Here is a 25,150-nt window from a genome sequence, read left to right as displayed (position 1 = left end):
CAGAACTAGCTACTCCAAGAAGCAGTCAGTAATGGTGTCTAGAAACTTTATCTCTGCATCCCATCCTGAGGTGACATGTACCCAGTCAATATGGGCATAGTTGTGAAATCCCCCATTATTACTTAGTTTTCTATTTCTATAGCCTCTTTAATCTCCCGAAGCATTTCACAATCACCATCACCATCCTAGTCAGGTCATCAGAATCAGTAGAATATTCCTACTGCTATACTCTTATTATTCAAGCATGGAATTTCTATCCATAGTGAGTCTATAGTACAGTTTGATTCATTTACGATTTTTACTCTGTGCTTTGGCTTCACTAGGACTTCACCTTGAGTTTGCTAAATTGAGTAAATACTATTTTCCCCACTGAAAAGCAGACAAGATTTTTCAGGGATAGCTCAGTGGTTTGCGCATTGGCCTGCTAAACCCAGGGTTGTGAGTTCAATCCTTGAGGGGGCCACTTAGGGATCTGGGGCAAAATCAGTACTTGGTCCTGCTAAGGAAGGCAGGGGGCTGGACTTGATGACCCCTTCCAGTTCTAGGAGCTAGGCTATCTCCATTAATTATTATTATTACTTGACTTAGGATGGGCTCTATTTCTGGCTCTGACCCATGCAAAGTCCCCTGGCTCCAAGCCTAGTACATGTGATCTCTTGTAGCCCCACATCCAGTGGGGGGAGGGATAGTTCAGTGGTTTGAGCATTGGCCTGCTAAACACAGGGTTATGAGCTCAATACTTGAGGGAACCATTGAGGGATCTGGGACAAAAATGTGTCTGGGGACTAGCAACACCCGCTTCACTTTCATCCTTGGCGCCTAAAGTGCCCGCCGAGCGCCCGGCCGGGACTACACCCAGGGCGTCCGCCCACTCACTCGTCTCCCTTGTAGTAACTCTGTCGTATCCCTCCGCGGAGAAAAATAATCCAGGCGCGAGGGGGAGTTGCCCCCTCCCCAAGCCCGTGAACCGTTAGTGATCGCTCGAGTTACCCCGCGCTGCAACTGCCGCCGCCAGTGCCCGGGATCTGGGGGCCCGTGGGGGAGGGATACAGCCGTGAATCGCTAGGCGATCCCGACACACTGTTAATCCCCTGTTCCCCCTATAACGGTTTGTGCCCCGCGGGCCCGTGTGACGAGAGCAGCTCGAGGCTTTGGGCGACCTCTTCCCCCCTCCGTGTATCCCTCCGCCGTGGGAGAGGGGGGGGCTTCTTCCACTTCCGGGTCCGCCATTTTGTCTCCCTCCCTCCCTCCCGAGCAGAGGGGGGGCAGTTAAAAGCAGGTAACCCCAGCAACCCTACCCCGGCCCGTGGGACGCCCACGCTGGCGCCGCCGGGGGCCGCCTCCGCCTCGCAGGGGTGAGTGGGGGGTCCCCTCCTTGTGGGAGGAGTGGGGTCACCCTACGGGGGGTCACTTGGGGAAGAGGCCCCTTGGGGGGGGCTCTCTCTGGGAGAGGCGGGGTACCCTGCCTGGAGGGGAGGCTGGGGGTTGAGAAGGTCTTTGCCCCCCCCCCCCGAGGTTGGGGCTAAGGGAGGGAGCCTGAGGTGAGAGGGTGAATCCCGGGGCGGGGGGATCCCCACTTCTGTGGGGTTGGGGGGCTGGCAGGGAGGGGGTGTTGCAGCGCATTGGAGGTGGGGGCAGATGCTCCTGGACCCAGACTGAATAGAAACGAGTGCGGGGCTTTATTCGTTTATTCTGATCCCTGGAAAGGTTACAAATAAGTGTTTAGTTGAAGCTTTTCTCGAGACACCTGTTGCTGCTGGAGAGGAGGGAAGATTCAGGTGTCAGATCCTACGGAGACCTTGACTAGGGTGGGGGGATTGTGAGCATGGGGGCGGGGGGGGCTCCTGATGTTGATGATTTTATAGCTGTTCAATAATTAATCCAGAGTTAGCGTAAAGTGCGATGAGAGAAACTGCGGTTTTTGTCGTTTTTAAAATAAATCCAAACCACCACCGTTAAGCCCCAGTTCTGCAAATACTTACACCCATGATTAGCTTGATGTACATTGAACTCAACGGAGCTGTTCACGCGTGGCAAGTGACGTGTAAAACTGGGGCTTAGAAGACTGTTAAAGGAGCATTCAAACTAAAGGCTGTCCAAGGCCAGGAGGATCCTGCCTGTGTTTACACATGTGCACAATTGCCTCAAAGTCAATGTTGATGTACAAAAAGGCCCTGAACCTGTAATGAGCTCTGCACGTGGGTGCCTGTTTTGTGCTGCATGGTACTCCTTGTAGGATTGGGCCAAAGTTAAACATATGTGAGCATTTGTGGGAATGGGGTCACACCTAAAAGGTTCAGCAAGGAATACAGACTGCTTTAGCGTGATGCGGCGCTTATTTAAAGTGGCCCTTTTAAGATGTCGTCATGCAAGCTGTATGAACAGCTAGAAATAGTGCAAGGATTTTTTTCGTCTTTCAAGTTTGTTTCCTTGAACATCAGGTTTTTATGACCGAGCTAAAAATGGTCACACTCCTGCCTTCTATGTTTAATACTTGGCATATAATAATTGCGCACTTAGGTTTAAAATACCGTCATGTAAAATGGGAAATTTTACATTGGCTATGTTACTTGAGGAGAATTAGGTTTTTTAAAAGAGATTTTTACTGTCATTTACGTACTTGGGGTTACTTATGGTATATTTGGGCACTTCTGTTGAATTGTTCAGTGAAGTGGTATAACTTTTTTTTTTTTAATAAAAAGCGACCAAGAGTCCTGTGGCACCTTATAGACTAACCTTAGTCTATAACAGGGGTCGGCAACGTTCGGCTCGCCAGGGTAAGCACCCTGGCGGGCCGGGCCAGCTTATTTACCTGCTGACGCGGCAGGTTCGGCCGATCGCGGCCCCCACTGGCCGCGGTTCACCGTCCCGGGCCAATGGGGGCGGTGAGAAGCCACGGCCAGCACATCGCTCGCCCGCGCCGCTTCTCGCCGCCCCCATTGGCCCGGGACGGCAAACCGCGACCAGTGGGGGCCGCGATCGGCCGAACCTGCCGCTTCAGCAGGTAAATAAGCTGGCCCAGCCCGCCAGGGTGCTTACCCTGGCGAGCCGTGTGCCGAACGTTGCCGACCCCTGGTCTATAAGGTGCCACAGGACTCTTTGTCGCTTTTACAGATCCAGACTAACACGGCTACCCCTGTGATACTTTTTTCATAAAGCTTTTCTCTCAGTTAAAGATCTGATGGATTCACTGATTAACTGTGCAGTTCAGTACTGGTATGCATAGATTCATAGATTCTAGGACTGAAAGGGACCTCGAGAGGTCATCGAGTCCAGTCCCCTGCCCACATGGCAGGACCAAATACTGTCTAGACCATCCCTGATAGACATTTATCTAACCTACTCTGAAATATCTCCAGAGATAGACATTCACTTGTAGCCATTTGAAGAGCCTCGCACATAAATTAATACTTAGGCTTCATGTCAGTTCTTCATAGGAATGAAATGCCACTGTATCTGGGTCAGACAAAAACTTCAGATCCCCCGATTAACTTATTTATTATACCTTTAAAGTATAGCTTGAAAAACAGAGGCAGCATTGCTTAGTAGACTTAACGCAGGAGTTCCTATTTCCAGCTCTAAAACAGACTGCCTTTATGAACATGGACAAGTCACTTTATTTTTCAGTGTTTGGCAGCTGTAAGACAAGGACAAGGATATCAGCCCCTTGGCTCGTGGGGGTGGGGTGTTTGTGAAGATGAAGTAACTAATCTTTGTAAAATGCTGTATTTACTAAGTACTATGTGTTGCTGTTGCTATTGTAGACTTGGACTCAGGTCCATGCTGAGCCTCTGAAGTCAACAGGGGTACACTTGAGCCATTGGTCTGTATCAGCTGATCCAGTTGCAGGATCAGGGTTGCATTTTGCAATCCTATCATGTTGCAAGTACTGAACATTAAAAAGATATATATTTTCATAAACACTTGAACTCATTAAGTAATTTACTGGTCATATCAGGCTTAGATGCACACTGGAAATCAATCTCTGTCCTAGTCTAGCTGATGATATTTTAGTCATATTGCACATTAAAGTGGTTTTTTTTCTGTTTTAAAATGCAGCTTTCTGAAAATATTTGTTCCCATGTATAAAGATGTCGTTAGTGGACCTCGGAAAGAGGTTGCTAGAAGCAGCTCGCAAAGGGCAAGATGATGAAGTTAGAACGTTAATGGCAAATGGTGCTCCTTTCACCACTGACTGGGTATGTTTTTAATAGAAAAGGCTACTTTTTCCATAAAGGTATTTACTCCAACTAAAATATAGAACAGATCCTGTGAGGGCAGCCTGAGGAGTAGGTGATAATCTTAAGGGCTGGTCTACACTGGGGGGGGAATCGATCTAAGATACGCAACTTCAGCTACGCTATTCTCGTAGCTGAAGTTGTGTATCTTTGATCGACTTACCTCGTGTCCTCACAGCGCAGGATCGACGGCCGCGGCTCCCCCGTTGACTCCGCTTCCGCCTCTCGCCCTGGTGGAGTTCCGGAGTCCACGGGGAGCGCGTTCGGGGATCGATTTATCGCGTCTAGATGAGATGCGATAAATCGATCCCCGATAGATCAATTACTACGGAAGACGTTGAGAGTCCTAACTTAGCTCCTGGGCACCCTCGCTCTGTAACTGTGTGACGACCAGACTGATTAACTGTGACATTTCATTGCTGGGAAATTCAAGCAACAAGCATTCCCATTCGTACACTTTTGAAGTGTTTATGCAGACTTAGGCCCTGATCCTGAAAGCTGGTCAACATTGGTTGACCCCTGTTCCTGCAGGAGGAATTACCCTGTGAATAACTTTACTTTCATGGAGTAGCCCCATTGGAGTAAGTGGGATTAGTTTGGGGTAGTAAAGTTAAGTATGGGTTTAAATACACCTCTACCTCAATATAACGCTGTCCTCGGAAGCCAAAAAATCTTACCACATTATAGGTCCGCGTTATATTGAACTTGCTTTGATCCACCGGAGTGTGCAGTCTCTCCCCCCCCCCCCCCGAGCACTGCTTTACCGCGTTATATCCGAATTTGTGTTATATTGGGTCACGTTATATCGGGGTGGAGGTGTAGTTAAAGGATGGGGCCAAAGCATGGCATTCATACTCCTGGTACGTTGCCAGTGTAACCAGTTTGGGTGCCGCTGTTATAGAATGTTGAGCAATTTTTTACCTGTTCTTGTGTATGGGGGTGTTTGATCGCTCCTTTTAAGTCTTCTTTAAAGTCATCCTTAAGTGTCAATGTTTTTCAAACTATATTAACTTGCTAAGTACATTTAAATACTGAATTTAAAGGTTATAAGAGGGAATTAGAACAACCAACCATATTGATTGGCAGCTAATGCCTTTTTTGTGGATATATTTTAAATGTTTCATTTAAAGTAATTGTATATCAGATCTCATTTGACAGAACTTTAGTTCAGTGATCAGTTTATTTTTTAACATTTGCCTTGGTGCAAGTGATCACAATCTAATTTTGTTTGGGATTATAGTCCCTGCGTAGATAGCAATCATTCATTTACATAATTGGTGCTTGTTGCAGGGTCAATTGCTGGTTGGCTTGCCCCCTTCTGGCAGAGCATACCATGGCCATCCCTCTGCATTGGGTGCCCCCTGCCAGTAGTTGCTCTCTAGACCCCATGGTGATCTATCCATTTAACTCAGCCCTCTACCACTTCCTGACATTAAGCCCTCTGGCCAGGTGGCTCTTTTTCCCCCCTTGCCACTGTGCACTTAAGGATTTGTACCTCCCCTACTGTGGGGGATATGGTGAGGGTGTAATTCTAGTTCTTTAAAATTGCTGAACACATTAATGGAGATAAATATGTGCTTCCACACCTACGTTGAACAGAACTTTTTTAAAAACATTTTTTAATATACAGCTCGGGACATCACCTCTTCATCTTGCGGCCCAGTATGGCCATTATTCAACAGCAGAAGTGCTGCTTCGAGCAGGTGTTAGCAGAGATGCTCGAACCAAAGTGGACAGGACACCATTGCATATGGCTGCAGCTGATGGACATACACATATTGTAGAACTGCTAATTAGGGTAAGTGAGATGTTGTGTATCAATCTGCAGAATATAAATCCGATCAATTACATTGTAATGTCCCTTATTAGGCATTACTCTCTATGTGAAGAAGTTATTGGTCGATCAATGCCAATTAGATATTTTTATTGGTAGGATGAATTACAAAACTTCTTCCCCCTCTTAAGTATCATTTAAAAAACTTTTCTAAGGAAAACCTCAGAATTGTTCAATGAAATCACTGCTTAATTTATAGTCTTGCAACCCCCTGTTGGGTCGGGACCCCCACTTTGAGAAATGCTGATTTAAAACAGTGTGATGCCTGTGCAGGAGAACAGGAAGCACATAGCTCAGGATGACGTTAAAGCAACACTGTTTGTTTAAAGAATCCTATTGTCTGAATTGTTTTACCCGTTGTTGTAACAAATAATACCTAGGATGAGTATAATTGTAAGAGATTAGTACCAAAGCAAATCTCTAAATTCTTAAGTGGTGTGTGTGCGCATGCATACGCACATATTTGACAGAACGTTGGGTGGGATCATGAAGGGACTTAGACGTTGCAATGCTGAGCATGATGGTGGCACTTAACTTTTAGGTGCCTAGACACTCACAGGGACAACACTGTGTGATCCACAAAGCTGGGCTAGGTGTCTATATTCCATACCATGAATGAGGGGAGATAGATGTTAGAATGCAATCCACAAAAGCCTGCATGGTAGGCAGCTCCACCCTAAGGTACCAAGGGAAGACGCTAATGAGGGGCGTGTGCTATGCTCTGCTCTTCTATCAGAGATAGGTGCCTAACTCTGGGCTACAGGGAGGCATCTGTCTACAAATGGGAACCTGCCACTTGGAGTCGTGCCTCCAGCACCTCTGAGCATGCCTACTGGATCAAGCCCTGCATGTGTCTTAGGTGGCCGAATGTCTGTCTTCCCCTTTGTTCGTGAACCACGTTCACGCTGGGGCTTTGGTGGGAGGTAGGCATCCAGCTGCTCGGAGGTAGGCGGCAGTGCACATACCCAGAGGCAGGAACATAGGTGCCAAGGGAACTCTTGCTCTGACAAAAGTAGGCGCTGAGTGAGTTTAGGCACCTGTAGGGTTCGGCAGGAGTTTTGTGGATTCCAGTGGAACCAAAACTGGGACGTAGCTGCCTAAGTCTGGGATTTAGGTGCAGAAGTACCTTTGTGATGCCACCTTTTGTGTTTAGCCTGTTTCTCTTGAATCAGGGAGAGGCCATGCTCTGAAAAAAATACAGTTAGATTAAAGCAATGCTTTTATTTCTCTCAGAATGGTGCTGATGTAAATGCCAAGGACATGTTGAAGATGACTGCCTTGCACTGGGCAACAGAACACAACCATCGCGATGTTGTAGAGTTGCTTATAAAGTATGGAGCTGATGTTCATGCTTTCAGCAAGTTTGATAAATCAGCCTTTGATATAGCCCTGGACAAGAACAATGCAGAGACTCTGGTAATGCTGCAGGTGGGTTAAGGAAGACATCTGTGAACGTACTTTCCCTGTAATTATCAGCTATCTGCCTACAGCATTTGCCAATGTGATGAGAATGAACATTTCCTACAGAAACTCTCTTTTGCATGCCTGAATCAGAATTGTGGTAACTTGTATAAAATATTGCAATGTCAATTGATGTTAGTTTCTTCATCACTAAGGTAGTAGATTTGTTCTAAGAATGTTCAACATTTCTGAGCTGCATTGGTTTGCTTTGCAGACACGCAGTTCTTCAGAAACTCTGCTTCTGGACTCATGGAATTGACTCTCTTGTTGTTGAAATGTTTGTGGAAACATGCCTCTGGGAAATGGGAATGGAAGAAGCGGATTATTTTAATTTTATTACACGGTTGATTAGTTAATGTTTGGAAAAGGCTATTTAAATAGTGGGCTTGATTCTCTGTTGCCCTGCAACTTGTGTATTGATTTACCCTAGTGTAAAACGCTGCCATTTCTGATTGATTTGGTAGTATTTTACACCTACTTTTGCACCAGTGCAAAGCAAATACAGTTATTTGACTACACAAGATGCAGAGAATCAGGCCCCCAAAATGCTGTATGGATGCCAAGTATTATTTCTCTTATTGGAGATGAGATCAAATATGTGCCTAATTCCTTTTTCTTCTTAAGGAGGCAATGCAGAATCAGGTGAACATGAATCCAGAGAGATCAAATCCTGTCACAAATACAGTGACTGTTGCCTCACCATTTATCCTTGCATCAGGGGAAGTTCTCAATCTTGCTAGTTTTGTTTCTTCAGCAAACACCAAAACAACCTCAGGTAAGATTCTGTGAACATGTAGGTGAAAAATGTTTCTCCAAAATATTTCTCGTGTAAAGGTTTTTAGAAAGCTGCATCTCTCAATTCAGTATTCTGAATTGTAGAAGGCAGATGTTCCAAGTTAGTAGAGAAAGTTCTTTAAAACATATTGGAATGCACTAAAATATCCGCCCTATCAAAATATACACTTTATCTGTAAAAGATAATGGGCCAGAACCTAAGCTGGCATGAAAAGGCTTGTTCCATTGAGTCAGCGGAGAGCTTTGCTATTTTCACCAGTTGAGGATCTGGCTCAGTGTGTATTATAAGCAATAAAATAGAACCTTCATAACTTGGGAAATGTAAAGGACTCAAATTACAATGCACTGGTAGTTAACATAAGAACGGCCATAGTGGGTCAGACCAAAGGTCCATCTAGCCCAGTAAGTATCCTGTCCTCCGACAGTGGCCAATGCCAGTTCCACTAGTAAAATTTGAGTAGATATTCACCATTTGGTACCTAATCCCTAAATTTGTCAAGGATTCATTCAATACTCTGTTTTATTACTTATTAACTGGAAGAGCAGAGTGAGTTGTCTCGTATTTGAATGTCAAATAAGGAAACACATTATCTGCAATGATTTTCCATTTATCTTAGGTGTACAGGTTACTCAACTTATTTTTTTCCCAGCCAATAGATTAGAGATAAGATAAAAAATGAGGAAGCTAGTTATTTCCGTAAATTTGTCTGAAAAATTCATTTAAGGCCAAATATAAATTCTTTTCCTTACGTGAGACTTTATAACCTGTTGTGTTTTGTTATATTTGGGAAATCCAAACTACTGTTTCTTTTCAGTCTTAAGGAGGCTTCTAAATACAAGGTTTGTGAAGCAAGTTGAGGGCCTGACCCCGCAAACACTTCTGCATGTGAGTAACTTTTGAAGCTAATGGGACTGTTCACATGCATGAGTGTTTGCCAGAGTTGATTGGAGCAATATTACAAATGTGGATGTTTCCTGTTTTCAGTTCTAAGGGCCCAATGCTGCAATCAGCACCCTAATCTTGTGTGTGGCCCCATTGACTTCAGTGACACTCTGAATTTACTTTGAGTAGAAACTTTCCATGTGGTTTACTCCTTTATTAAATTGACAGATCCCATAATTAACACCCTTCTCCCCCAAAAAAACCAACAACCACCACCACCTGAGGATTACAAGAGCTTCACATGGATAATGTCACACCTTGTCCTAAAACAAGGACATTCCCGCAATATATGTACCCGATTAATGTTAAAAATATGAAAAGGCCAATATATTTTTCCCATTTTGTTCTCTTTGGGTGCCACACTCTAAAACTTTACTCCTGTTAATAGTAACTCCTGGGTCAATAGTAACTCCTGGTCTGTTGGGGCCAGCAAACCCTTATCCCAACATGTCATTAGCATTTATCTTATTTGCCCACAAGAGGGCATTAGAGACTATACTTCAATTACAGTAAGTAATAGTTTAACGTTTTTTTCATAAGTTAAGACAGTTTTTGTACCACTTCTTGCTCGTAGGTGACTAAGGAGTTTGTAGTTTTAAATAAACTTTTAATGAGGACAAATGTCTTTTACTTGCCTGAAGAAATTTTGTTCAGAAATAAGAAAGTTACAACTTTCTGAAAATAGCATATTGAATATACTAATTTTGGTCCCACTTAGATTTCTTTCTTTCTTCTGTTCAGTCACTACTGTCTCAGTGTAATGGATTACTGTGCTCGGTTGAGGGAAGAAGCTTCTTGCACTGGAATTGGGATGATTTTTATTCCTTGCACGAAGCCGAATCTGCAGTTCAAGAATTTGATATGCTGACTCTGATAGTCTTTACACCAGTTCCTTTGTTGCGTTTCGACTGACTGGCTTATTTTGTGAAGCGGTTTTCAAACCATACATTGAAATGGCTAAGTGGTTATAATTGACTGATTTAGCTTTCAAGAAAAAGCTCTGATTGTTGATTTGTAACAAACAAAATGTGTTTTCTAAAAAGCAATGCTGAACGGAGTCAATACTTTATAGATTGGCAAAATCTCACAGTAAAAGAACTTGGGTTGTATAATTAGCTTATGTCAACAGGCTTTTAAAATTTTTTTTTGGTATTTGCAATTCTGTAATTGAAATTAATGTGACGCTGCAAAGTCAGGTAAATATAATTAAATGTATAGCAACCGCTTTTGCATAATGCTAATGTGTTCAGACTGTGTAGTCAGACTGTGTCTATTCTGTGCTGGTGAGGCCTTGTGTTTTGATCATGTGTGGCTTTGAAAACAGCTTTCATTCTGAACAGATGTGAACAATAATTGTGGTGCCAAAATCTGGATTTTGATAGCCCAGTGGATTACCATTTGGCCACTTGAAGGTGATCTTTGTGACAATGCTGGAGTAAGTCATGTATCGGGGGTAGACGTGTTAGTCTGTATCTACAAAAACAACAAGGAGTCTGGTGGCACCTTAAAGACTAACAGATTTATTTGGGCATAAGCTTTCGTGAGTGTAAACCTCACTTCTTCGGATGCATAGAGTGAAAGTTACAGTTAATGCCTGCATCTGTAACTTTCACTCTATGCATCTGAAGAAGTGGAGTAAGTCATGTTAGCTTGCATCAATTTACTCCATTTAATTCCTTTGCATTGTTTCTAATACATTTATTTTTAAATCCAGTAAAATGAATATTCAATATAAGGTATTTATTTCAACCATGTTCTAAGAACAGTATGTGGGACTGTTTTAGATCTTGAAGTGGGGTATGCTAGGTATGAATTGTAGGCTGGAAAAACAGCCCCAGTAGAGCAGTAGGTTTTCGGCAGCATTTTTTTTTTTTTTTTTGCTTGAACAGTTCTTTTAGTATAGTACAATACTCTGATTGCAAATCTCCTTCACTTGCCTTCATTTCCTCAAAACAGGTGATTCCCGTGTATCTACAGTGCAGTTTTCAAACTCAACAACCTCTGTGCTTGCCACGCTTGCAGCCCTCGCTGAAGCATCAGCTCCCCTTTCCAATTCAAACAGATCTACAGGTAGGTGGGATGAATCTGGCGTTGACATCAATGTATTTAATCCCTAGTGTATAATTTGCAAGAAATCATAAGGAAATTGGGTTACTTAAGTATAGCTTGTAAAAAGGATTTGAATTCATTCAGCATAACTCGAGCGTTGCAAAGTGATATAATATTTGGCAGTAGTTGCAAGGCTAATAGATTTATCTATTGTCATAGCTCAGATATTTCTACAGACAATAGTTACTTCTTTGAATGAAGCACCAAAGTATTTTTTACTAACCAGTCTTTCACTCTATCCTGTTTTGACCTGGATCCTGTTAGAATTGTTCTGTCCAACTACGTGTTATAAAAATAGAATAGGACGCAGCCTGTATCTCTGTCAGATGCTCCTTACTACGCAAATATGGACAGTGATATTTTTTCAAACTCCAGTTTTACAAAACATAGTTTGGAATGATTTTATTGCCACCTCGATATTTTGTATGGTCCCCTGATTTTACAAAGCCTCATTGTGGTTTATCTATTTATTTATTTTTAAGTGTTAGGCTGTCTTGAGGCCTTGGTAACATTTGGATTCTTTTTATGCATACCATAGAATCTCAATTTTATGAACATCATGAACAACCATTTACATGAACTATTTTTCCTGACCCGGGAGGGGGAAATAATCGCATGGTAAAAGTGATGTCATTGAGCAAGTTGACACCCCTTTATGTCTGATGCTATCAGTGTATTGGAAATTGCTTTGCAGTGGTTTTGAAGGATAAGAAGAAAATAATTCATGGCACCAAACTGCAATTTATGCACTGTGCCTGCTGTAATTTTGAGATGTTCATAAAATTGAACTTTCTAATTTTATGAACTCCTTAGTCCCAATTGGTTCATAAAACAGGGTTCTACAGTACTTTATTCTAAATTGTTTGTGATGCTTTATGGCAGTGATTCTCAGCCTATTTCCCATTGTGGGCCACATATGCAGCTCTTTGTTATGTGGGTTGCAGCCACACAATATATATACTTCCTACATGGCCCTGAGGATGTCACATGGGTCACAGCTGCATGCTGATTGGATCGTGGGTTGAGCACCGCTGCTTTATGGTATATGTACAATGTGCAGAGTGTGGAAACCACCAGTTGACTTTAGAATTATCAAGTTGGCCATCTTTTAAAAGCAAACATTATGTAATCTTTTTTTTAAAAACCTTTGAACCCATTTTTTTCAGAGACAGAGTACTTTTTACTCTATTAGTTTTATTTGTATTTGTGAATGCTGGTGCTTAAAAATAATTCTCTTCAGATACCTAGATGAATTTAACCATTGAAAAGTTGCTGTGCTTGTATTGGTATTTTATTTTGTCCATTTTAGATTTTTAACATTTGCAGATTACTCCATACCAGATGCTTCAGTGTTTGCAGTTCTTGTGCAGTAAACATTGACTCATTTACTCCAAGCGTTGCTTTTTCTTAAAATTTTTTTTTTTTTTGTAAATAAACTTGGGAGTTTTGCTCTGCTTTCTCTAGCTAACACAGAGGAAATAGTGGAAGCAAATTCTGTAGATTCTGCAATACAGCAGGTGGTTGGCAGTGGAGGTCAACGAGTCATTACGATAGTAACAGATGGCGTTCCACTGGGCAGTCTCCAAACAGCCATTCCTACTAGTGGTATCAGCCAGCCGTTTATAGTGACCATGCAAGATGGACAGCAAGGTAAGAGGCTACTCAGTTTACAAAACTGTAAGCCAGTTTTAGACTTTCCTAATGTTAAGAAAAATAAAAAAAGCTATGGTAGATGCATAGAGATAGACTTAGGTCTGTGAATCTCGGGAAAGTAGGCAGGCGGGGGGGGGGGGGGAGGAAAAATGAGGCCATTACATAGTTCAGCTTGCTTGTAGTGTGCTGCTACAAATGTGTACCTTCCAAGTGAGCTCTATAAAAGAATGGAGAGGAGAATTAAGATTTATGACTGAAGCTAGTTACATAATCGTTCTAATTTAACACACAGTACTACATTTTTATTCTAATATTAATAGTTGAATTAAAATGAGTGAAACATGTGTAATGATAAATATTTATGATAAATATTTATTAGGTTATCTGGTGCATTCCCACCAGCTAGGCTAGGATTGGTTCCTTATATATGGAGATATCCTATCTCCTAGAACTGGAAAGGACCCTGAAAGGTCCTAGAGTCCAGCCCCCTGCCTTCACTAGCAGGACCAAGTACTGATTTTGCCCCAGATCCCTAAGTGACCCCCTCAAGGATTGAACTCACAACCCTGGGTTTAGCAAGCCAATGCTCAAACCACTGAGCTATCCTTCCCCCCTTCTTACTACATGATTGTATGTGTCCTCTCCAATCTGGATTTAAATGACTCAACCAACTGTTTTTCTACCAATATCCCTTGCGTGATTATTTCGGAGTCTAAATAGAACTTGGTTTTAAGACCTTTTTCTTGATTGTCAGGTTAAGTATACCTTTCCATCCCATTACTCTAATTATATTGTTTTAGATCATCTAATCTGTCAGTTTCACAAACCTATGCAAAGTTATAGGTCGTTTACAGAGAGGCAGACCAGTCATAATGAATTACCGTATATATTTGATCATGAGCCGGTTCGTTTATAAGCCGACCCCACTAAGATGGATAAGTAAAAATGGAAATTTTTATACCCGTTCATAAGCCGACCCTATAATTCAGGGATCAGCAAACTTTGGCTCCCGGGCCATCAGGATAAGCCATTGGCGGGCCGAGATGGTTTGTTTACCTTGAACGTCCGCAGGCACAGAGGTAAACCTAAGTAAACAAAGTGTCCCGGCGCACCAGCTGCTTACCCTGTTGGGCCGGGACAGCAATTGGTGGGGAAATTGTTTGGCGAGGAGAAGCTGGGAGTCAGGGGAGTAACCCCTGTGACCATCCCCCACACTCTCCCCATCCCATCCCTTCCCGCCTTATCTGGGGAGGGCCAGGAGCGGATGTCTCTGACCTGGCCACAGCCTGCTCCGGCGGGCCAGACCGGGCGGCGCGGCCGCAGCCTGCCAGCCCCAGAGCTGCAGCTGCTTCAGAGGCTGGGGGAGAGCAGCGTGGCCAGAAGCGGAGAGACTCTGGCCCTACCTCTTCCCTTCTGGCTGTGCTGACTCTCCTTGCTCCCTGTTGGGGGGAGGGGCTGTGTCCCACCTCTCCCTCTCTATACCCATTCATAAGCTGACCCCCTTCTCTGGTGCCTCCCTTTTTTACTAAAAAAATTTGGCTTATGAACGAGTATATACGGTACTTATTTTCATTTCACCTCTGTTTGCAAACTGTCCATGAATGGAAAGCAATTTTCTCAAATTTATTATTCAGAATTATTTGCCAAATGTCTACATATAATTATTGATCTGTAGCTTGTTCTGTCGATGTTCCTAATTAGAACACTTTTGATAGAACACAGTAGTTCATATCCTAGAATCATGAATACCAGGATTGGAAGGGACCTCAGGAGGTCATCTAGTCCAACCCCCTACTCAAAGCAGGACCAATCCCCAACTAAATATGATCTGTTTCTGATAGAATGAAATGTTACATATCAGGTTCCCTGAACAAAAACTTGTTTATGTATTTATAATGTACTTGTGCTCTGGAATATTCACAAGTTTTATGTACCCTCTTAATTCAATTGCTATGCTATTGACAAGAACAGGATGATGAAAGAACTATAATATTCCCTAAAATAGGGGGAGTTTTTAACAAAAACCATTCACCTTTGACTTAAGATTCTCCCAGCTAGGTGGTGAATGGGCTCTGAAACTTTCTTCTTGCTGTAGCAAATAGGATGTCTCAATGCAAGATATGAACAAGGAAATATAACCCGGGACTTGATAAGAAGCTCTGCGTCCCTTCAGTGGAATTTAGGAATTACTGATTTAAGTTTCCCACCACTTCTGTGCAGAGGAGCACCTCCCTCATGCATTAATTTCAAAGTAATCTGTGTCTCTGGATTTATGTACGAAAGCATCTGTAATCCATTGTATATTCATTTCCTGCATTTAATATTCCTTGACTTGTAGTTCTAACTGTACCTGCTGGTCAGGTTGCAGAAGAGACTGTTATTGAAGAAGAAGATGATGATGATGTAGAAGAGGAAGAACATCCACCAGCGAAGAAGCAAAAAATTGACCAAAATGTAAATGATTTGGAAGAAAACAAGGTAAAAGTTCCTGTTTGTAACTTTCATAGAAAATGGGTGGAGTCTAAACTATCAGTCTGCACTGAACTGGGAATGTAGGGTTTCAAGTATAGTTAAAAAATAACACTCAATATAAATGATGTGGCCCAAGTTGATTTTAAATTTAGTCAATGATCATGTCTTTCCCATTTCTGAAAACTCTCACTATAATGTTTCTCATTCTTTCTGCTCAATCTGTATGATCAGTTAATATGCAATACATGAATACCACTTAACTCTTATGTAGTGCTGTTCGTTAGTAGATATCAGATGCTTTACCGAGGTGAGTATCATGGTCTCCATTTAAGGGGGGGAAACTGAGGCACAGCGAGGGGGAAGTGACTTGCATACTGTCACCCAGCAGGCCAGTGACGGAGCAGGGAATAAGAACCCAAGTCTTCCGCATGGCAGTGAAGTGCTCTGCCCACTAGGCCACAGGGCAAGTGGTGTTAGCAGTTGAGTCGCTGGTGGTGGAAGGAAGAGTCTCTTCCGAGTCACTCTTTGTGTAATCTTGTTAGTTAGTTAATTTTTGAGCCCAGACTATTGAGTTGAAGCATTGTACTCTGCTCTATTATTTAGAACTCCCTCTAAAACTGCAGTGAGAACAGACCCAATGTGAGACTGACCACTCTTCACATTCCAGCTGCTGTTTTAAAGAAAGTCAGATTACATATCCTTCCAAATGGGAGGGTGCTGGATAAGTTTTTTTTGGTGGCAGAACTTACCTTTTGATTTTGGGGGCCACTAGGTGTTGTGGATTCTTTTTTTGTTTAGTCTGTTTCTCTAGCCCTCTCCCCAGTTGCCAACACCGTTGCTTTTGCATCTGGATGATAAAGAAATATGGAAACCCCACTAATCCATCCTTATGGGGTCACTTATACTAGAGAACTGTCCCTAGCCTACCTTGCTGAAAAGACCAGCGGACAGTTTCTGCCTTAACATATACCCTGTGCAACTTGATTTCACTTAACATAGGCCACTAATCAGCCCTTAGGTGATACAACCCAGCCCTGTTTTAGATTTACCAATGAGTAGAGGCAAAAGGCTTTGTATCCCTATGCCCTGAGAATCCATTATCTCTCTCTGCACTTGGTCTGTCCTTTCTTACCTGTGTCTAGGTATTGTGTATTAGTGCTTGCATCCCAGGTACAGGTGCAAGCTGCTGACTCATTTGGGCACTAGTCAGAGTCTGTCTTGTTTTGTAGGATGATAACGAAAGGGAAATGTTACAGCAGCAGTTGCACGAGGCAAACAGAAAGGCGCAAGAATATCGAAGCCAGCTAATGAAGAAAGAACAAGAAGCGGAGCAATACCGGCTAAAGCTTGAAGCCATGGCAAGACCGCAGCCCAATGGTGCTGAGCTTACAGTGGTTGAAGAGGTTGCTGAGGTGGATGCAGTTGTGGTATCGTCAGAGGAAATGGAAGGGTCTGCAGCAACTGTGGTGGAAACAGAGCAGCCTACTGACATTGCTGTGGAAACCGTAACGGCATAACCTGCGGGTTACCAACTCCGGTTTTAAAGGAAAAACATTATTTTAAAGGAGATGCTGTTGACAAGCAACATTGTGAGCTAAGTGGTCTACTGGAATATTGAAGAACTGAACTGCTTGTGTGGTTCCATTCAGAGGGATAAAATCTCTCCTGCAGCTCATAACATTAATTTGCTTTGAACACAAAGCCAAAGGTGCTTTTATAGTTTGATGTTGAGAGAAAGGTATTTTAAAAAGTACCCTAATAAATTTAGCCAGCAAGTGACCAACAAGCTTATTTTGTGACATAGGTCTATAATGTGGGAGGGAAAGGGGTGGGTGGGGAAAGAGAAGTACCTCATTGCCAAAGTAGCTGGTAATAGCGCTCAGCTGCCCTGAATTTACTGCACTGAAAACAAATTTTATGCAATGACCTATTTGCACCCTTGTGTGTAGTTATCAGATTGGAAACCATGATTTGGAGTCTCACAAACAGTCTGTTTGGGGGTATAAACTTTTCATTAAAAAGCTGGCTTTTATTGGAAAGCAAACCTCGTTGCTGAAATAAAACACTATTGACAATATCTTCCAAAGCCCTTTGAGAGAAGGTGGAAAATGGATTGGTCTTTGTAGAGGATACGTTTGTTTCAGAAATGAATCCAAAATACAGTACTCCTACAAGAACAAAGCACAGGCAAGTTTGCATGAGCTCTTTAGCGTTTAAGCAATTTGAGATATCAGGGAATATTAAAACTGCCTTTTTTTGGTCTGTTTTTGAAAGCGCTATCTACATCTGAACCCTTGACTACCTAAAGGGATACCAGGTAAAAATTAGACCCTTCAGTTTTATGAAACTCGGTCAAGTTTTCTTTTTAGCATTTTTGTGCTATTCAATGGCACCAACTGTTTATATATGCAAAATAAAATGTCTGTGAAGTTGTGTTTATAAGACAGTCTGGGAGGTTGGTATGTTTCTGTTTGGAAGTGGGTAGGCATCTCACATCTTTACTAATCAAAATTGTCCATTTTAAATATACTAAAAAAAAATTTTAAACAAGTGACTGATCTTAAAATGTTTATGGGTGTTTTTTCTTTACTATTTGCTTGCAGACCCATGCAGAGTAAAGAAGTTGCCTATATGTGTTGCCTGTTGCACGCTGGGAGATTGTATTTTAAAGTGAGAGACATGTATCACATGCAGAACTGTCTGTCTTTTCTGTTACAGGACCGAAGCAAAATTATTGGAAGTGCTATGATTAACTGTGGGAACTATTGTTTACGGTATGGTAGTCTTAATTAATGATCATGAGTAAAGCAATTTAAATTGAGGAAAAACTTCACAAGAATGTAGCCTGACCAGTTTGCTGCAGAGTTTAGAAAGTATTAAATCACTTCTAGCTTGTCAAAAAAGCAGTATCAGTTTTTCAAGTTTTGAAAAATCTGTCTTCCCTTTCCAAGGCAAGTATCGTTAAATTCATGGCTTCAGTTTGCATAATGCAGTCTCTCCTGCTTAAATTCTGCTGTTTGTGAGGATTGGCAGTATTCATGGTAGTTGTTCAATTTCATGGTTGCAAAGGTTTGTCTTGTATTGTTCTTATTTCCAGCAGCGTGTGTCCAGATAATGTGGTTTTGTGTTGATGCAGATACCTCTTTCATTATATTTCTTTTCTAGCAGACATGCCCATGTTAGGACATTTGAGATGAATCGTGCAGAGACTTTTTTTAGTCCACAAAGATACTAACTTCTGGAGTAGTGAACTGTAATCCTGGGCATGGTCATAGGTGACAATGAATTGGCCTCTGTGTAGAGGAGACTGGTTCACATCAGACAAAGCATGGCTCAGGTTCCTAGGATAGCGATTGCTCAAGAGTGGCTTTGAATTGATAGCAATGACATTGCAGGTCATGTCCTGGGAGGAGCTGTGGAGGCCTCTTTGAATCAGGTTTTGCTCTGTATGGTGCTGTTAGCCTCTCGCATTAATGAGCATGAGATTGGCATACATTTTTTTAAAATGTAACTTCAGCCTGTCTTCGCAGCTTGAATTCTATAACTATCTATTCTAAAGCATTTGCATTCAAACATTTGATCTATTTCCTGTTCAAAATGAATTGCCTCTGCTCACTAAAGAAATGTGAAAGATTGAAGCACCTCACATAAATTATTTTTGACCATGCATTTTGGCCTAACAGTTCTCCATCTATAGATCGTGTACCAAATTCTACCATTACATCCATGCACCCTCATTGTCGCCGCTTGGATTGAATGGTTGAAACAGAGCAGAATTTGGTATACATCCACACTGCAGAGTACAGATGTAAGTTGTATTTATTCTGTACATATGCTTACAGTGGAAAGCTTCTTTTAGATAGTACATTGTGCCTTTAGAAATGAAGGAAGAAGAACTATCCATTGTAATGATGGATTAATATATATCAAATCGTTTTAATTTGGTAGTCTTATTAGAAAAAGAATGATGACTTCTGAACAGAGATGTTTCCTGATTAGGAGAAAAGCATTGTTTAGTTTTAATTTGAAAGAAAGAATTGTAGAAGCTAGGTCTCTTCCAACTCTGTTTGGTAAACAGTCCATATCCCTATCAATACAGGACTACTATATTTTCTGAGGTTTTGCTCAGTCCAGTGTTAAGTGGCACAAAACTGGGGTATCTACCAGTTAGGCTTTGGAATAATTTCTTGTTGATTTCACTGTTGGGAGTTTTTTCTCCTTGTCTGGATGGACTTTTTAGGGATGGTTTATTTTGTCTAGCTCCCCATCTTCCCCCAAAGTAAGTGTTGGTTGCTGGAGTCATGAATCAGTAACTAGGGGATCTTACATCGTCACTCTGATCACATCTTTGTCTCTGCAGTTTCAGTGGAAGCCATGAGAGGGACTTTGACTCCTTGTTAGTAGAAGATAGGAGTGTCAAACTCTTCTATGTAAATGTTCCTCTATTTAGTTCTTGTGGATAGAAGGTAACAGTGAAGAGGCCCAGACTTTTAGAATCAAGCATACAGCTTTGGACAGCAACTTCAGAATGAGAAACAAAAAGGGCCAAATTTCTTTGGTAAAGCCAATCACTGCTAAAATATTCTATGAATCTTGGTAGTGTCCAGATTCCTCAATTGGGATTGAGGACATGTAATAGGGGCTGTACAAATGCACAGAATGCAATACCTACCCCAACTAGTGATCTAAGAAAGGACAAGCCAGGCAAAGGCTGGTCAGCAATATAAACCCAGTTAAAATCCAGTAAAATGAATTTAAATGAAATGAGGTCCTTCTTGGAAAGTTGCATTTCACCAAACTTCGAAGCATCTCCTTGGAGATGTGGTGGATGTAACAATTAAGAATCAAAAAGCAAGATTCAGCAAAACATGCTGTCAGTCCTCTTGCAGCTGGATTGGGGATAGGAAAGAAGCTGGTTTATATGATGGAGAGGGGAAGGGGGGGATGTGAGCCGAAGTCATGAACAGTTTGTTGGAAAGAGTTTAATAACCTGTAATCTTATGGACACTTGCTATTTGCAGAACATTACAGGTAAGAGTGTAATCTGCCATACTGCAGAAAGACATTCTAGCAGCAGTGTCAATAATGGAACTCAGCACACTGAATTCAGTGCCATCTTGATTCACATTTATATATCCATTCGAAGGCAATAACCTATGAGGAGGGTGGTTGCACCATTTGTGTATATACCCAAAGTAGGAAGTGTGTCCCATATTCATCTTTCTTTTAACGTAGTGGGCCAGAGTCACCCCTACTATAAGCCCCCTAAAATCAATGGAGTTACCAAGGTGAGTTTGGCTGTGTTTTCATCACTTATTGTAGTGCAATTAAAACTTAACAGTCCATAAATTTCAGAAATATTTCCTGGGGGGGGGGGTTTCTTTGAAATATTGTGCAATTTAAAGATATGCCCTGGCAGTCCAGTCCAAGCAGAAATTGTGTATGTGGTGTGGTTTTTCTTGTTTAAAACAGTTGGCTAAGTTTTAACAGTATTTTATTGGTTGTTTTCACTAACCGCTTTAGGAAAGACTTATGAAACTACTTTCTTTGTATTGTAAAATCTACCATGGGACTTACTGGTTTTATGTATCAAAGTGCATTTATTTATAAGCAGTGTAACTATTTATAAAAAGACTTTATATCTTTTTCCAAAAGATGTTTTGAGGAAGGCTTTAATAATGGATTTTTAAAATTAATGATAGTTTGGAGAAACAGGACTCCTACTTATTTTACATTTTCACTATATACTTCAATACTATAAAACAGAACCAGTGTTTCCTCTGAATTGGAAAATACATTCATTTCCTTTGCTTTGTTTTCTGTACATGTTACAATTGTCTGAGCTGAAATTCTTTATTGTACACTGTGAAATTGCATCACAAGGGTAATCCAGAGAGAAATTGATTTAACAAAATGTTTACAGATTTAAAGGGACACTGTCAAGTTTAAATTACATTTGCCTGAAAATTGTGCCCACTGTAGTTACTTGCAAGACCTAAGATTACAATAACTGAAAAGCTGGCAAAAAAAGTCTGCATTTGACAGCACTTTGTGTATAGTCATTTTAACTGTTTCCCCTATGTTGTCTCAATTTTGCTTAAAAGTCCCTTCTACTGGGAAACAGATCTCTCTCTCTCTCTCTCTCTCTCTCTCTCTCTCTCTCTCTCAAAAAAAAAGTTCTGAATATATTGTTTAAGGGGGCTGGGATTTAAAAATGAGTCTTTTTTTTTTTTTTTCCCTTTTTTTCTTAAAAAAAAAAAAAGCACAGTATTCTTTTAATGTTGTATGGTGTGAAAAATTCACCATTTTGTGTTTTATTTTAGAAGTTTTCACGCACCATGTCTGAATTAAGACTGCAGCACATTCGAAAAGACAATTTCCAACTTTTGTATGCCCTTATCCATGGCAGTTATATGATGAATGCTGGCTTTTGAACAGAGGCAGTGCTATATTCTGGTTAACACAAGGCTAGGTGAGGCTACATAGATATTTTATGGGCTGTTCTTAAATAAGGGACAAGGAAAAAATATAGAGATTTGTCTTAAGCCCAGATCCTGCCAACCCTTATGCATATGAGCAATGTTATGCATGTGAATAGTCCCATTGAAATTATGCCTGGGTGTTTGCAGGATCAAGGCCTGCATTAGCTCATCTCCTCCAAACCCTACAGATTTTTAATCGAGCAATAAAGGATTACAAAAAATGTAAAAGCCTAAAATAAGCCCTTCATCTTAACCTGTGTGCAGAAAGGGAGCTGTCTGTACATAGCACTTACTTTAAAAAAAAAAAAAAATCATCCTCCCACACACCCTGCCTGAATTTCCAACTCAAGAGACCAATTTACAAGTTCTGTCTTATTTGGGGATTTGCATTTCTGAGTGGGAGAGGCAGGAGAAATTTGACTGGTTTCAAATGAACAGTATTCAAACGTGCTATTTTTAACTTACTTGGTTTCTCCTTTTTTATATTAAGATATTTTTAGGTGACTAAACGCTACCCTAAAGGAAAAGAATCCCAGAATGGAAACACAACATTTAGCAATTTAATGGGTCTGCATACACAGTCTTTACTCAGGTAAAAACTCTTTGAAATCCATGAGATTTGCCTGAGTCCTGACTGTAGGGATTAGGTTTCCACCTGCAATCTAGTTTAATTCACATCCATTTAACATGTTTCTCATATGAGGTGAACATGATCTGGTTGTAATTGGGATAGAAGTTGAATTGTGCCCGTGTCTGTTTCTACATCAGTGGTTCCATTATTCTAAACTGTGACTTAAACTTTGCAAAACTTCTCCAGAGGAGAGGAAAAGAACATTAAGCAGGTCATGTAAACTTTAACCAAACTGTTGGATTCCTTTAGATTTTAAATAATAAATGCCCTCCCAAAAAGCTCTTGTGTGCTCTGATGGGAAATTTCCATAGGGGAGTAACTAAAGCCATTCTGGTATAATTCCCCTGTGTGGACACACTTTTATTGTAGAATAGTGTCCTCACAGGGAGTTACACCAGACCAGTTATTCCACTGCAGCTATGCTGGGAAACTTCCCCATGTCGACAAGGCCTTAGGTTACGTCTACACTGCAATAAAGACCCGCTGCATGGCTGTGGCTGGCCCAGATCAGCTGACTTGGGCTCAGGCTTCAGGGCTAAAAACTGCTGAGTGTGCGGCATGGCTCCACCCTGAACCCAAATGTCTACACTGCAGTTTTTAGCCCCGCAGCATATCCTGTGAGCCTGAGTCAGTTGACCCAGGCTCTGAGACTTGGTGCTGTGGGGTTTTTATTGCAGTGTAGACCTACCCTCAGTCACTTAACAAAGACCTCTTGGAGTTTTCCTTTACTCTGCCACCTGCATGATCTGACCAGTGTTCCCTGGCTTATCTTGAGACTTGCAGTTCTCTGGAGAGAAATGCTCAGGTTCTGCAACCTTACCCATATCAGATCAGAATCCCTAACATCCTAGGGGTTGTGTGTATATTTATTATCAGTATGGCAGAATCCTATTTGCCACTTCATTATTAAAAACTCCATTACAAATCCAATTAGCACTGTGATTAAGCATTTAAGTGCCCAGAATTGTAAAAGATTCTTAATAGCTTTATGTACAGGATGCCTTTAGAAAGCTTAAGTATTCTTTTTATATTTAGAATGTTTTCAAATGTTAAATTTAAACGTGTATATATACATTTTTGTACTATGTTTCCTAATAAAATACCAGTCATGTATATGCTTGCCTTTTTTCTTGCACTCAGTATGGGTTACTGTAACATTTGTATCTGCATTTGAGATTTTATTCAGCGCTTCGGTACTGTGATTAAAATCCCATAGGACTTTTTTCCCCCTATGAGTGTATTTCTGAACTTTCAGTAGCAAACTGTTTAGTGTTGCTGTGAGTTGTTAAATACTTTTATGTTCCACCCCAGAGGTGGCTGTATTTTAATAATGAGTAAAGCGATCCCAGATCTCCACATTCCTCTGGGACTTTCACAGAGGAACAAAGTGATCAAAAATCTCTGCAGTATTAAAATGTACAGCCTTGCTGCCACATTACCTTCCCAGGAGGAATACAGTAGTCAGAGGGGTCAGAACTAGTGCCCCTATCCAATGTACAAAAGATTCCACACTCCACTCAGTGCTGGGAGAAGAGATTTATTCCATCTACCCTACCACAAAATACTCAGGCTGCTGAAGTCCTTTTAGAGTAGGAGTCAAGTTTTGATCCCTATTCCCTTCTCCCCGCATGGATTTGCTTGGTAAGTTTTGGACAAGGTTTTTAGCCTTGTATAGAACTGGTATCTCTCACAGCTGTGCCATGAGGCTTAATTATCTGATGTATTTATTTCTTCAAATGTTTAAAATCCTTAGCCCGCACCCTCCTCCACAGTCTTGACAAAGAGCGGGGAAAGGTGGCTTTTGCAGCAGGTCAACAAATCTGGGCTCTGGGGCACCGAAGCAGGAGAGGGGAATGAGTTACAAAATCAAGGCTGCCTCGCAGAGAACGCCCTCTCATTTGTACCAAGAGTCTCTGCAGAGCTGAACTGTGGCAGTGTACCATGTGGAGGGAGTCTCTCGAAGGTTTCTGTAGCACTTTTAGGCTGCAGATCTAAGTATATTAACCTGTTTATTACGTGTGGATTTCTGCATGGTTATGGGTGATTTGACTTGAGTATTAGACTGAGGGCCAAATTCTGTTACATAGGTGTCAAGCCACTGACTAGAGGAGTTAGTCCAGATTTACACCTGTGTAACAATAGAGCAGGCTTGAGCCCTGGGCTTTTCTGCAACTGATAACTGCAGCATCCGCACACCTCCTTGCAAGGAAAGACTTCACAGAAAGCCTATGTGGCAGCTAGTGTGTTTTGTTAAGAAATAGATTTCTGTGCATCTCATTTTTCATACACTTACTGCTAAAAGTCTGCAGATTCCTAATGAATGGATCCTGGTTGCAGAAAATAAGTCCTACCCCTGGTGTTTTTAATGGTGGTTTTTGGTCTGATGGCGATGATTTGTTTAGCTCAGAAGAGTTTAAACCCTGGGGAACTGCCTGTAGTTAGAATGCCCCTGGTATTGGATTTGTCTGGTTTCAGAGAGGCTGTCTGCTCAATGAGAGAACAAGGAATAATCTTTAAAATTCCAGGTGTATT

At 41.5% G+C, this 25,150-nt stretch overlaps 1 protein-coding gene across 2 annotated transcripts; it reads left to right on the top strand.

Moving 5' to 3' along the window:
- The first annotated feature begins 1,252 nt into the window (after positions 1 to 1,252).
- GABPB2 (GA binding protein transcription factor subunit beta 2) lies at positions 1,253 to 17,041 on the top strand. 2 transcript variants are annotated; one of them, XM_065420169.1, is made up of 9 exons: positions 1,253 to 1,279; positions 4,060 to 4,199; positions 5,869 to 6,036; positions 7,306 to 7,500; positions 8,158 to 8,308; positions 11,228 to 11,341; positions 12,845 to 13,030; positions 15,372 to 15,511; positions 16,735 to 17,041. In XM_065420169.1, the coding sequence occupies exons 2-9, from the start codon at positions 4,092 to 4,094 to the stop codon at positions 17,020 to 17,022; spliced, it is 1,350 nt and encodes a 449-aa protein (XP_065276241.1). In that variant the 5' UTR covers positions 1,253 to 1,279; positions 4,060 to 4,091; the 3' UTR covers positions 17,023 to 17,041. The 2 variants fall into 2 exon arrangements, with proteins under 2 accessions (XP_065276241.1, XP_065276240.1); XM_065420168.1 differs by having other exon boundaries at positions 1,274 to 1,355.
- The last annotated feature ends 8,109 nt before the right edge of the window (positions 17,042 to 25,150 follow it).

This window comes from Emys orbicularis, chromosome 20 (genome assembly GCF_028017835.1).
Source record: "Emys orbicularis isolate rEmyOrb1 chromosome 20, rEmyOrb1.hap1, whole genome shotgun sequence".
In the NCBI taxonomy this organism is placed as follows: Eukaryota; Metazoa; Chordata; order Testudines; family Emydidae; genus Emys; species Emys orbicularis.
This window is presented reverse-complemented; position numbering and strand designations above follow the sequence as displayed.